The 15,525-nt window shown below is 37.9% G+C and overlaps 1 protein-coding gene across 1 annotated transcript; it reads right to left on the bottom strand.

Annotated features, from left to right (window-relative positions):
* Positions 1-3,269: 3,269 nt before the first annotated feature.
* Positions 3,270-6,284, bottom strand: LOC107550105 (uncharacterized). The gene is given in 7 exon segments (XM_071582278.1): positions 3,270-3,672; positions 3,674-4,312; positions 4,314-4,405; positions 4,876-4,924; positions 4,926-5,074; positions 5,250-5,312; positions 6,060-6,284. Coding segments are annotated over 7 exon segments (1,620 nt in total).
* Between the last annotated feature and the right edge of the window lie 9,241 nt (positions 6,285-15,525).

Below are 15,525 nucleotides of genomic sequence, written 5' to 3'. Positions count from 1 at the left end.
TTTCTTCATTTGCATGTGTTGTGAGGATTTGCAGCGCGTGTGTTGTCAAGCTGATGAAGATGTTTTCTTAATTTGCTGGTGTTTTTTCAATTTGCATGTGTTTTCTTAAGTTGCAGCGCGTTGAGCTCTCTCGGCCACTGTAGCGGTAATAATGTAAATAATTCTGTAATTCTGGGTTAACTATACTTTTAAGTAAATTAGTAGAAACACCTTTCACTAGTTATCACTGTGCAGAAGTGAATGCCAGAATGCCACAATAAAATGGTTGAAAAATACACATTCAATAGATCCATAGCTTCCTGTTGGTCAGTTTGTCTCCTCAGTTAAGATTCCCCCAATTATTGCAGAAAACATTATATTACATAGTATAATCATGGTCAGTGCAGACATGTACTTGAACTTACTTTCTCATGGACTCTTAACTGCTCCTTGCTAGTCCAGTCAGAGAAGTATAATAAAGATGAAGTCTACTGTCTGACTCCAAGCACTGCTCGCTGTTCACAGGTGTCTGAGGAACTGGTAACACTTTACAATAAGGTTCCATTAGTTAATGTTAGTTAATGTATTAACTAACATGAACAAACAATGAACAATACATTTATTACAGTATTTATTAATCTTTGTTAATGTTAGTTAATGAAAATACAGTTGTTCATAGTTAGTTCATGTTAATTCACAGCGCATTAACTAATGTTAACAAGCACAACATTTGATTTTAATAATGCAGTAGTAAATGTTGAAATTAACATTAACTAAGATTACTAAATGCTGTAGAAGTATTGTTCATGCTTAGTTCATGTTAACTAAAGTAGTTAACTAATGCTAACTAATGAACCTTATTGTAAAGTGTTACCGAGGAACTTCTACCATTTCTTCTGCGATGACACTTCTCTTGGTTACTAAAAAACAGTGTTAAAAGACCTTTGTGACTCATTTAAGAGAAATATTCAGTTGTTCCTGTATGTTTCTACATGCTAAGTGAAGCAGCAACTAAAGTAGCAACAAAACTGTGATTCTGTGTTTTGTTGTAGTCAGTTACATGTGTTTTGGCAGTGGTGAGCACCTGAACACGTAAGTCTGCTTACATTTAGTAACTAAAAGCAGGGCACAGCTACTGCATATGATCTCAGACATATTGATGCATATACATTTGATTGCAGCAGTAACGTTACATTGCCATTGTAAGAATCACTGCAACTATCTTATTTAGTTAAATGAGATTATTTTAAAAATAACGTTCTTCTACAGAATTATAATAGTAATAGTACAAACAGGTCCTCTTCACTCTAATATCTTTGAAGTAATTACATTCAGTTACATTCATAAAAATAAGAATGTGGAAACTAAAACTACAAACCTTTCTCCTTGTATGCACTGGACCGTCATCATCCTCCTCTTCTTGATCTGTTTGTTTGTGGATCGGAGTGTTGTTCGTCAAAGTTTAGTGCAGCGTAACCATTCTAGACTCACATAACTGTACTTAGATCAAAGATCAAAAACATCTCGTTGATTTATTAGCTTTAGGTGGAGCATAATGAAAGTTTTCTGGCAAATCATCAGTCACGCACGCAAATTTAACCTTTTGCAAGTTTCATTATGAACTTGCTAACTAAAATGTAACCACGCATCTATGCTTACGAGAAATATTTAATCAAAAGAATCCCATACATCCAATAATCCAGTGAATAATCCATTGTGATTTGCTGTTATCACAGCCCAGAGCACAGCACAGCAGACTGACGGAATTGCAATTCGGTCCTACAAATGGCAGCCGAACCACTGTGTGACGTCACATGAAACCCATGAATAACTGTGGATGTAAACGAAGATGAAAAAGTAAATATGTATCTGTCAGGTTTTGGAGAGTTAGGCTAGTTGGCATACTGTATAACGTAATGACCTTGCTACCTGCAGAAGTATCGTTATGATGAACAGCGCTGGCAGTAATGTGTTTTAGAAGTGTTAGGGTGAGGGTTAAATTGTTTTCAATACAGGTGCACGTTGAAGGCCAGACAGTCAGGTACAGCACATGCGAGTGCAAAGTCGGCAGAGACAAGTGCCATCATATAGCAGCTTTGTTGATTTGGGTAGAGAAAAATGAACACACACAATGTCCCACACCAACGTGGAATGTGTGTGGAAGAAGGTCAACACTCCGAAAGCAGAAGAAATTGCAGCCAAGAGAGTGTCTGAGATGACACCATGCACAACATGAGGTTAGTAATAAGTTTGTTGATGTTGTGTGGTTTGAATTATTTTCTTATTAATTTCTTAACGACGTAATGGGGTTTAAAGCTATTGCTAATAAGATTCATCGTATTTATGAAATTCTTCTAACATACACTCACGGTGTGTTGTAGAGCAGCTGAAAAATCAATATCGTAAGCTTTATCACCATATTGAAATATAGTTGCAAGACAGTGAGGCTGAGGTGTACACCGTTATTTATTTATTTATGTTTAAATCTTAGTGTGTGCTATAAATGAATGATCATAATAAAAGGCTGTTAAATTGAGATATTGCCATCACGTGTAACGATCTTAAATACTATTACTCATTTTTATTTTAGCTGGCATCAAAAGACCTGTCACACAGGAGGACAAAGAATGGGCACAGGCATCCTTGCTGCAACGTTTTACTGGGATGGGGTGGATTTTGAGTCCAGAAACACCTCAGGTAAGATTTTTGTCTTTTGTACTTTTGTACTGTGCCCTTAAAGTTAGCAGAAACATCACAATTACACTACATTAAATCAATGACAATTCAGCTAGGGTATTGCCATCCAACACTTAATAATTTTGTACAATGTCATGTTCAGTGTTGGGGGTAACGCATTACAAGTAACGCAAGTTACATAATCAGATTACTTTTTTCAAGTAACTAGTAAAGCCCAATTAATGACATGAATGTTAGGACTACAAGGGTAAAGGAGTTCGAGAGAAACTCTGAAGACAGTTCAGCATTCTTCGCAAAAGTCTATTCCTAATATGTCCATGTTTTTCTGTACATGTGGCTATTTTATATAAACACATGTTCTTGGCCAAAGATCCTACGTGTATGTTATTCATATCCTCATTGGTTAAGAGGATGAAACTCCCCTCGACATATGCCTATATAATATCTGTATTTCTATGAATAAATTGAAGTATTGAGGATACATTTGACTGTGTGTTTTCTTACTTCCCGGCCGTTTATTTACACTTTGGGAGACTGAGAAAACTTCAAGGTGGCAAAGAGAATTTACAAAGGGACCAAATTGTTATTCTTTATTAACATACTTTAAGTATCTTGTTGATATTTTGTTTGAACTGGTATGGAATGTGGTCCAAAATGCAAAAAACTTTCAGTCGCTGAATTGAACGCTCCACGTGTATCCTAGCTCTTGAGATTAGTCTATTATGGTTCACTTCCTCCTGTTTGAACTGTCCATTGACAAGGAAAGATGGAATGTTCCGGGAAACACCCTCTGGCAAAATGTCCCGAATTGTGAAGCCCTTGTCTGCGATAACCATGTCACCAGGTTGTAAATGTTGGAGAAGTCCACAGTCAGCTGTTATTGCCTTGTCTGAGGCACTCCCACCATACAGGTCACTGACAAAGGTAACAACACCATTAGGCGCAACACCGATTAAAGCCTTAAGTGTGGTCCGTCCTTTGTACTGGCTGTACAAGTCTTTTTGTGTTAGAGACGGTAACCTCTGTGCAGTCAAGCACGATCCTACAGTTAGGAAAGGTCTGGAAGCAGTCTGGCAGCGATGTTTGATTCTTGGCTGTGGAGGGGATGTTGTTCTCAAGCAAACCGACATACAAAACATCATACAGGGCACTAATGATGGTGATGAAGATGTTGGTTACTGTGGCTGTGCTACAATTAAACCTTGTTGCAAGGTCTACTTGGCCGCAATTAAGTCTAAGCTTCATTAAGGTCAGGAGCAATTGATCAACTAGGGGCATCATTTGGACAGTCCAATCAGAATGTTATTGTAGGCCGAATTTAGAAAGAAGCGCTTCCAAAAACAGGACAGTGGCAGCATCAGGTAATCCAGTGAAATACTGAACTCTCTCAGGGCTTGAAGAAATTTGACTTAAGGAAAAAGTTTGCTTCTGTTTCTCCAATTGTTTATTCAATTTGTCTTTCTCTTCCCTCAGCATGACATTCTCCACCTCAAGTGCCACAAGACTTTTTGAAGTACTAGGGGTATCTACAGTTACCATGTCAGCATCCGTTCCCTCTTCCTCATCACTGCTAGGGACCATTTGTTTCTTCCGTTTAGGTAGATGGCTGAGGTGGTCAGGGAATTGGAAAGTCTTTCCAAGCAAATCGCGATGGCCCAGCAGCTTTTCCATTAGGGAAATGCCAACTGCACACCCCAGAGTAGCAGTTTGGGGTGAAGTATTCACGTCTGTAAAATAATAATAATAATAATAATAATAATTAATGAAATATCATTACTTAAATTATTTGTCATGTGACCACACTACAATAACAGTAAAGCATTACTTACATCATTGGCAATAATTGCTGTCTACAAATGTTTTGTTTCTGGTGTGTGTACTGTACATTGTAGTTTGTGTCTGTATTTATTTAGCTTGTTGTCCTGTTTGTTTTTGCTTGATCTGTGTATGTACACTGAGAGCAATGTAAGAACAGAGTCAAATATGTAAACATACCTAGCCATTAAACATGATTCTGATCTTATATCTCGGGCTTCCTCCAACAATGCTCAATTATTATAGAAATGAGAAACGTTAGCAGATTATCATACTTTAACTGGTCTAATGGTTTTCTGTGTTACATAACTTAGGCACATCTTCGGCTTGTCCATAGACTGTTGCCAAAGCTAACATTAGCATTGGTGCCAAAAGTTTTTTCATTATCAACTGCAGCCATTTCCTCTTCTCTTTCTCATCACAGGGAAAGTTTTATTTTAAACTCTGATCTATTCAAACAACACGGGACACAGCACTGCGGCATGGTAAATAAAAAAGCGAGCGAAAGCGGTAGGTAGTTAGAGGACCCAAACTTTGGACCCAGAAATAGAGTGGTTACGTCACGACTTAATAACCGGATAGGCTACGGTGACGGGTGTGCATCTATGCGTAGGCTACGGCGTAGGTTCGACTCAGAAGTATAAATTGGGCTTTTTAAGGCCCAGATATATTTCAAACAAAGTTATTTTTCGTTCTTCGTTTGAGGGTAAAAAGAAGTTCGAAAAGGCTAAGCGACGGTATACTGTTTTCGTACATACCAACACCCCCGCGCTGCTGGAGGCGGGGTTGTAAACATGTGTCACGCCGCCCGCGTGTACCCCCTAAACACAACAACGATAGCAGCTGTGAGAGAAGAACAGTTTTGTAAACATCTGGCAGTAGCATTGATCTATTCAATGGCAAAGAACAAGAACAAGCGATGTAGATGATATGTGCGTCCACTTAACGAAAACAGAAAGAATGATGGCGAGTTTGCCCTTTTTATTAAGCAAATGCGGATCACAGATGAGGAAGTGCATTTTTCATACTTCAGAATGTGTGCCGCGTGGTTTGACGATCTCTTGAAAAGGGTATCGCCATATGTGAAACATGCAAAAACGCACAGGACACAGACTTCCACTATGGAAAGACTGGCCTTGACACTCCGAGTACTAGCTTGTGGGGCCACGCAACAAAGTGTGGCTGAAACATTCAAGATTGGACCGTGCACAGCCCGCAAGATAGTCGCGGAGATGTGTTCTCCTGTCTGGCCTCCATAGAATGAGAAACAAATCGGGGGTTCAAAGGTGTTTAGGAGGCAAAACGAATTCCCCCAAAAAGTTTGCTTTGGTGAGCTATTTCGAACTGCCAAAATGAACTCAAAACGAACTTCGTTTCGGCCTGATTAATGCAAGTGACAGATACAGCAACGGCTGACAGGCTAAACCAGGCCAACCACTAAAGCAGACTTAAAGGAATGGGCCACATTCTGCAAACCCCTCTGTTTTTAAGATTCTAAATTGAAAACGTCTGGATGGAAAGTTAAAATCATTTGGCTGAAAAGGGTCAACAAGTAGGCCTATGTTGACAGTGGTGTTAGCAGCTCCATCTTCTGCTGGTGCTGTAAACGCGGAGATGGGTTTAGCTGAAGAAGGGATAATGTTAGCAGACTGGACAGCAGGACCAATGTTAACAGGGCTGCCGGTGGTGGAGTTGGACACGGAGTTGGTGGTAGTTGAATCATCCACGCTCGTCCTTGAAACTTTAATATTTTTACGGTTTTTGAAAACCTCCGAAATTCTCTTTTGCAACATGCTCAAATTCACACTGCGCTTCGTGTCTCTAACTGAAATTACATCCCTCAAGGTAACCTTAAAGTTACGAGTTGTAATCTGCAACAACAAATCTGATTGGTTAATACACATCTTGATTTGATTTGAATAACTCAAAACTCAAACATAATCAAATCTCTTTTCATAGTCAAATCCCAAATATTCCAGTATAAATATACGGTAAATAATAATATAATTTTTTTTTATTTCACTCATCCTAGGTGTATGTGACTTTCTTCTTTCAGACAAATCCAGTCGGAGTTATATTAAAAATTGTCCTGGCCCCTCCAAGCCTATCAATGGGGGTAAGCGGGTGTTGGTTGTCAACAGTTCAGAAGACGTGAAATAAAGTGTGCGCATCCATAATAAAAAGTCCCTCACACGGCTTCGGGGGGTGAATGAAGGCCTCCTGTAGCGAATCCATGCATTTTTGCAGAGGTGGGACCAAGTCATTGTTTTGCAAGTCACAAGTAAGTCTTGAGTCTTTACATTCAATTCTCGAGTCAAGTCCCGAGTCAAGACAGGCAAGTCCCAAGTCAAGTCCCGAGTCAAGACAGGCAAGTCCAAGTCGAGTTGCAAGTCCTCAACTTTTAGCTTCAAGTCTTAAACAAGTCATTAGTGCTCTTTGCCCAAATTAGTGTCTCAGTATTAATTACCATATCAAATTCATAGTAATTTATATCAGGAAGGCAGGTAGAATATGTTTGGCATAGTTCAATTTCATGTGAGATGGGTGCCCCTAGTAAAACTACTCAAGTTCAATTTAGGGATTGTGCCAAAATAGGCAGTGAAAAAAATAGAATAGCAAAGACAACATAGTTTCATAGAAATAACAGCTGCAACATACTTTGCATATCTGCATAAGAATATATGCTTCTAGGTGTTATATCTAAGCCAATGAGCCATTATTTGGAACCTCAATGAAACAGATTTAAAAATATGTGAGCGGAAACGCAGAAAGAACTGCTTTGAAAGAACTAGAAGAAATAACTGCAAGCATACTTTACAAGTGAGAGGAAACATGCAATTTGGATGCAGGCAAACTCATGAAGACAATCATTAAAAAATGCTGTGCTACCATCCTTTATAACTAAGAGCAACAAAGACAAAATAATTTAATAGAAAAAAATGTTGTACGTTAAATGTTAAGTTTATAATATGCATAGTTGATCACTAAATTTAGGGGCTATGTGCGCTATAGGCCTACAGACTGATTTACAACACGTGAATTAATTCATTTATCCCAAAAGAAATGGAAGTGACATGAGTGCCTGGTGAAGAGGGAGAAAAATTGAGTAGCCTATATTTTATAGTTATATATACAATACTCATTTTGTGAAAGAAACACTTCTTCAAATGATATTTTAAATTATCATTAGGCCTGTTGCCGCTTGCCCACTTCAGACATTAGGCCTAATGTGCATTTTTTTCTTCTTCAAATTATAGCTAAATGGTTTGCAATGATTAATTTTAAATCTAGATTAAATCAAGGTTTATCTAATAATTCTGTTGCACCAAACTTTAAACCTTTAATAATAAGCAGGTTTACATTTTAACCCATCATTTTGATCCTGGATTTAAGTTATATTTAAGATTAACTTTAATCCTGTTGCACCATAACTTTAATCTCAGATTTAAATCCAGATTGTGGATTAATTTTAAACTTAATGGAGGTTTAAATACAATAAAATGCACATGCAAATAAAATATGTAACTGATCGAACAAAAACAGTGGAGATCTGACAAAAACAGGTCTCAGAGAGGTGTTTATTACAAATAAAAAAATTAAAATTAAAGCACATCGAGCGGGATGCCCGGGATGCGTATATATCCATCACTCTTGGTGCACCTCGTGTCACTGTCGAACAAACAAAAGAAGTGAGGAATATTATGGAAGTGACATGAGTGCCTGGTGAAGAGGGAGAAAAATTGAGTAGCCTATATTTTATAGTTATATATACAATACTCATTTTGTGAAAGAAACACTTCTTCAAATGATATTTTAAATTATCATTAGGCCTGTTGCCGCTTGCCCACTTCAGACATTAGGCCTAATGTGCATTTTTTTCTTCTTCAAATTATAGCTAAATGGTTTGCAATGATTAATTTTAAATCTAGATTAAATCAAGGTTTATCTAATAATTCTGTTGCACCAAACTTTAAACCTTTAATAATAAGCAGGTTTACATTTTAACCCATCATTTTGATCCTGGATTTAAGTTATATTTAAGATTAACTTTAATCCTGTTGCACCATAACTTTAATCTCAGATTTAAATCCAGATTGTGGATTAATTTTAAACTTAATGGAGGTTTAAATACAATAAAATGCACATGCAAATAAAATATGTAACTGATCGAACAAAAACAGTGGAGATCTGACAAAAACAGGTCTCAGAGAGGTGTTTATTACAAATAAAAAAATTAAAATTAAAGCACATCGAGCGGGATGCCCGGGATGCGTATATATCCATCACTCTTGGTGCACCTCGTGTCACTGTCGAACAAACAAAAGAAGTGAGGAATATTTAACAGAAGCGGTCACGGTGATGATGAGGCGAGCACCAGTGATCGTTCTTATGCCTCTTGTGTGTCTGCTGGGCGGCGATCAAATGGACAGGGCAGCGCTTTTCACGAGCGGAGATCGCTAGACGAATCATTTTTTTCATCTCGGCTCTTTTGTCGTGAATTATGTTATTACTCCATTAATGTATACTAGCCTATACATCCAGTGCTCCCTGAACGCAGTCTCTGGCTTATTGCCAGTCAAGAGCAAGCACGCTGCAGGGAGCCTCTATCTGATCATAAAATCTTTCTGAGTCACAGGGCTCAAGTCCAAGTCAAGTCTCGAGTCATTGCTGTCAAAGTCTATGTCGAGTCTCAAGTCTTCTTTAATTATGTCGAGTCGAGTCGCAAGTCATCAAATTTGGGACTCGAGTCCGAGTCAAGTCTCGAGTCATGTGACTCGAGTCCACACCCCTGCATTTTTGTAAGATAAATATCCATAGTTCAAACATAATAAACACTTTTCTCTCACTTCCGCTGACTGTGGTACAGGCAGATGACATAAGACATATGCGTCGTGCGCGCCTCTTGAGAAATGCAGGAGCAAAGGAAACAAAGTTTCCTTAGTTTAGCAAAGGAAAGCCAGTCTCCTCTTGGCTTATATCGAAATCATCAGACATTTTTCTTTACAAATCTTCGTTTTGTACTTCTAATTTGAGAACGGCGTTTTGTTTTGTTTTGTCTTGTCTTAGTGTTCGTCACTTATCATGCAACGTCGACGTCTTACATCATCTGCCGGAAAGGCTTCCGCGTATGACAGTCGGTGGAAGTGAGAAAAAAGTGTTTATTACTTTTGAAATATGAACATTTATCTTACAAAAATGCATGGATTTGTCCATGTGGAAACGTTTTATTACGAATGCACGCACTTTAATTCACGTCTTCTGAACTGTTGACAACCAACACACGCTTACCCCCATTGTAAGGCTTGGAGGGGCCAGGACAATTTTTAATATAACTCCGATTGGATTCGTCTGAAAGAAGAAAGTCACATACACCTAGGATGCTTTGAGGGTGAGTAAAACACAGGCTAATTTTCATTTTTGGGTGAACTAACCCTTTAAGTCACCTGTGTAGCGAATTTAGCTCACAACAGGAAATATGAATAATTAACCATAACTAGTTATAATTAACTATTCATATTTTAGATCCGCTGTAGATATTTAGCTGACCACTCAGGGTCAACTGTCTTGTCAATTCTAAGAACGTTAATTTCCTGGTTAAGGGAAATAACTTTCTTACTGTACAATTCTACCAAGCTTGTAACGTAATATATATATATATATTAGGCCTATATAAAGGCTAAGGTTCTATGAATTTGAGGAGCAGAGTGTCTTAGTCTAGCATTTGACGGCAGTCATAGCGAGTACCAATTAGTCTTAAATAGACTGTGCCTAGCGTAGCACTTCGTTTTTTAAAAACATGACATTTTAGTGAAATGACAGAAAAAACTGAGTGCCCACATACTGTAGTTCTAATAAACTTTGTAACCTGTAAGTTGATGAAAATGTAATGTGATGCACTTACTGCCTCAGATACGGCCATTCTAATGGTGGACAAAACACATAGATGTCTGACATTCGCTAGTTAAAAATCATCTTGCCATTTTTATTTTTTATTTCACATCATCTCATAATTAGTGTCCTGCTCAGCAAACTTAAAGTCATGGTGGTGGTGAATGGGGTAACTTGGCGAATGGGACCTGAAGAGCAGAAAATGCACCTCTTATCTATGTGGCTGTGTCTGTTTTGTGTGGGTTTTATATGATGGGTGGTAAGACTTCAGTCAGGGTAGACAGCATTTACAATTTTTTCGTGGATGAAAATGAGGCTGTGAGCAATAGACCTAGACTTTACAGTGGCACACACCAAAGACTATAGAAAAACAAAGATGGTTCACTCCTATACTTATGAATGGGAGAAACTGCAATGCGCAATATAGTCCCACCTTCTAAATGAAAGAGCCAATCGCTGATTAGTAAAGTCATTGAGTCTCTGCAGCGGCCATTAGAAGCTCTGGTTCCCATAGAGACCTGAGGCTAGACCAGCCATGCTAGACCAGCGTGTTATGACTGCGTATGCGCATTGGCTGGTCTAGCCTGAAAAATAACCTTTTTAATGCTATTTGAGCATAAGAAACAACATTCGTGGGGCAGTTAATTTCAGATTTTGTTGCTGATTTGATATATGTAATTTATTTGTGAGTTCATAGGGCAGTTTTTTGAGATTTCAGGATTCCCCCATTCATTTAGATAGGACTTGGTCTTGGATGAGCTGCCCGGAGGCATTGCAAGTGAACAGACTTTCCTTGAAAGGGATTTTGCACACACTATATATAAAAACCCATAACTCACAGCCAACTCATAACTGAAAACACTTCAGAGGAACCGCTCTTCCCAGTTTGAATGAGGCAAGAGCTCGTGAGATGAAGTCTGCTCTTCTGCATGTTGATCATCAGCTCGAGTCACTTCCAATGATCCATAAGATGGAGTTTGTGGTTTTCAAGCACATCCTGAGACAGACTGGGCTATAATAAGCCAGTTGTCCAGATAGTTCAAAATGTACATTCTGCTCTGCCTGAAAGTGGAAAGAGCCACATTCTTAAAAGTTCTTAGGGCCAGAGCAAGCCCAAATGGGAGGACTTTGAACTGACAAGCTCTGCCTTCAAATGCAAATCTCAGGAAGGGCCTGTGATATGATAGAAAAATAATGCATATGTCTTTGAAACAAAAAAGCACGTTGAATAGCACTAACTGAAAATATAATGCATTGCATTAACAGTGCTTGCATTTTAATGCCTTGTATTTCCAGGGCTTGCATTTTAGGTCCTGAAATTTAACATAGTTGTTTATTTAAGCTGTGAATATTTCAAATCAAAATATTTCACACACATTTTCATAATTAATCACCTTCCAGAATTCACTTCCAAAATATTAAATCGGTTTAAAAATAAGATGTATAATATTCGACAGGCAAATTTTGACCTATTTTGTTTCACTTTACAAATTCGCTTCCACAAATTCAGTGGTTAAAATTCAGCAGAAAATTCGCCATTGCACATACGGGAGCTGCAGGAATAGCAGTAGAGCACCGATGCATGCATGATCTCCAGCTGCTGTCAGTCGCTCACCAGCAGGTGACGCAAGCGGAAAGCAACAGGTGGATTAAGTCATTCATTCACAAAAACTGATTTGCAGAAATGGAGCAAGCGCTAAGTAGAAGTTTTGATTATAGGGGCCAGTATAAACATGTGGAAAAGCTGATTGTGTGTATGTTTAATTCAACATCTTTGCTGTTTCCCGTAGTCTTGTATGCAGCTTTCTCTACCACAAAGGATATTATAATGCTATTTTACCCAACGTTGATGTACAGAAGTAACATTAAATCTGAGGAAGACATTGAAAGGAGTAAAATTATTTCCTTATGAAATTAATTCCCTGTGAAGCAAAAGCTCAGGAACTCACACAAGACAGATGCCATGCAATAAAACTGATCTGGAGAAGGGATCTCCAAAAAGAACAAACAACACCTCTTCCCTTGCTCATTTATGACCCCCTTCCCTCTCCCCTCCCTGCCTCTGACTCTCCCCTCTTCTCCCCCAAAAGCAAGAATATCCATATGCCACATGTATTATATCTTGTGAATAAGTTTCCCTTTCATGTTTGGTATCATTCTAAAGGTCTTTGTGTGATTGGTAAATTGGTCTCAATTTGACAGTAGTCACTTATATTATGAGATATATAGAATTGTGTTCTGCTGGTGTGTGTCCCTTTAGGGCCTGTGGGAATGCTTATTTGTCTCCAGCCAGATGTGACCCTGGATCACAGAATCTAACAACCAAAAGGTCTTTTATGTTTTTCAACTGATTTGATGATCTCTTTGTTTTTCTTATTTGGGTAAATAAGGGAAGTGACAAAACAATACTTTGGGGGGAAAAAACCCATGCAGTGTGTGAGAGTCTCTGGAGCTCTGCACCAGAACTCTCGCTGCTGTGTGTCTCTCTGCTGTCAGGTATGATTAAACACATTGTGCCCATAGAGCACACTGTATTGTTGTTTGTGCTACTAAATGTGCACATAGGCTAGTTAAGTTTATTATTTAAAACACACGATTACTTTGCTGTAAGTGTTCTTTGAAATACTTAGTAAAAGTTTATTGATGCTATGCATTTTAGACCGTGTCTTCTGTTAAATTAGGATAGCTGTTACATGTGTGACTATGTTAAATTTGTTTGTCTCCTGCGTGGAACACTGGGCTATTTTCCATGTGGACAGTGTCTATGTACAGGAGCGGGGTTGCCATGCGGCGACAATGTGATTCACAATTGCATTATCTTTTCTAAATTGGCTTCTAATTGTTTCATTATGTAATTGGCATGATACAATTTTACCTGACAAATAATAAATGGTTATATTTGATTTATTCTGATCTCTTCTGAAATAATTTTTCAAGTAGATTATTGTGTAGTTTAACATTTCTGCAAATCTGCGTCCGGGGCAGATCATACTTAAGTACCAATGAGCGGGGTAGGGGGCTCTCCATTAGGGATTTTCTGATTTCTGTCTGTCACTGGCTTAACAAGTTACAGTTTTCGTGATTATAGAAAAAAATACACTTTTTGTTATTTGCTAGCAGGGTGCGGCACTTAAAGGTATTTAATTACCCTGTATCCTCTGAGTAAGTTACAGAACTGGCGAGTTTGTGTCTGTGCGTTCACAGTTGGCCGAGTGAATTTCTGAGCGATGTTAGGTCCTTAATGAACGAATAATTAAAAGTATGGGATTTCCAGACTACTCAAATATCTAAATTAATAAACAATCGATATTTGTGATCAGTTTTTAATGAGAAACATTGTCTAAATTTAGTGATCACTTAAAATTGGAGTCAGATTGAAAACGGAGCTAGACTAAAATTTAAACTAATCCTGATAAATTCAGAAGCGCAAGTAAAAGACCGAATACGCATTAAACCTTCGACCAGGCCGCTGGATTCCGCTTTTTGGTCCGGCGGATGTATTCCTACAACATATTGCTTTCGGTTGCTTAGTTTCCTTTACTTGTATCATGACTTGTTGGAGGCTGTGCTGTAATAGGCCTACTGTGGTTACCCTCATACGTCACACTCCAGAATTCCCCAACGATGGTGATGCGAACTATATCGACAGTTAAGCAGATGTAGAATGAACGAACGCGCAAGGTTTCACGCTGTTTCCCTCAGAACTCTGTTAAAGAAAACGCATTACGCGGCTCAGTAAGTGCACTAACGCAACGATAAAAGACCAAACTCAGATCTTACTGATGATGCAAACTAAAAACAGACAGATGAGGATATGAACGCAAGTTACTGCACGTTAAACATTTCCCATAAAGAAAACACTTAAAGTGGTTTATTGCCTTAAGAGTGATAAATGATTAAATTCGGCACCTAGTTAACAATATATATATATATTACTGTATATTATGTACATTTAAGCAGATGAGCCCAGAATATGAGCCCACAACCCACAAAGTTTCACCAAACCATTTTTTTCTCCCATAGAAAACCAAGCGCGGTAGTTTTAGGTTAGATATTCGCCGCATGTTCGCCTAGCCTGCTTTAGGGACCGTCTGCAAATTTACCTCACAGTACAAAACGAAGTCCAATAATTTATTCAAATTATTGTTTACAGCAAATGAATAATTTACTCACACTGACTAAATATATATTGCCAATAGCTCGCCGTAGACAATACTTTCCCCAAGTATGTACATTACACAAATATTTTTTAAGAAACAAATTACAGTAATTCACCAAAATGGGGTTTTTCGTGTTCCAAATGTTGTATGTTACTAGTGACCAGACTGACTTACTACAGTTGAAATTTTGTCAATATCTTCCTCACTGTATATACAGTATATAATTATTCTTAAGAAATTACTGTAATTCACAATTGTTTTTTGATGTTCCAAAGGTTGTAGTACATTCCTAGTGACTAGACTGACTTACTATAGGTGAAATTTAGCTAATACCTCCCTTACTGTACATAAAGTACATCAATATTTTATACTACAGCCTTTGGAACATGACAAATCCCTGTTGGGGTCCTACAGATAATTTTTTTGTTTTTGTTTTAAATAATTGTGAATGGTGCATACAGTAAGGGAGATATTGGCAAAATTCCACATGAAGTCAGTCTTGTAACTAGCAACGTACTACAACCAGTGGAACATGAAAAAACCCTTTTGGTGAATTACTGTAGTTTTTAAAAAAGAGATTTGTGTGCTGTACATACCGTAAGGGAGATATTGGCAAAATCTAACCTGTAGTAAGTTAGTCTTGGGCTCTTTTTATACCCAATTATGTTGCCAATTGACCTAATAAGTTGCAAATTGGTCCTCCAGCTGTTCCTTATATGTACATTTAACTTTTCCGGCCTCTTATTGCTACCTGTCCCAACTTTTTTGGAATGTGTAGCTCTCATGAAATCCAAAATGAGCCAATATTTGGCATGACATTTCAAAATGTCTCACTTTCAACATTTGATATGTTGTCTATATTCTATTGTGAATAAAATATAAGTTTATGAGATTTGTAAATTATTCCATTCCTTTTTTACTCACAATTTGTACAGTGTCCCAACTTTTTTGGAATTGGGTTTGTATATGTTATATATCTTTTATA

The sequence above is a fragment of the Sinocyclocheilus grahami genome, unplaced genomic scaffold, assembly GCF_001515645.1.
Source record: "Sinocyclocheilus grahami isolate Dianchi unplaced genomic scaffold, SAMN03320097.WGS_v1.1 scaffold388.1, whole genome shotgun sequence".
Classification (NCBI taxonomy): Eukaryota; Metazoa; Chordata; class Actinopteri; order Cypriniformes; family Cyprinidae; genus Sinocyclocheilus; species Sinocyclocheilus grahami.
Note: the sequence above shows the minus strand (reverse complement) of the source record. Positions and strands in the feature narration are given on the sequence as shown.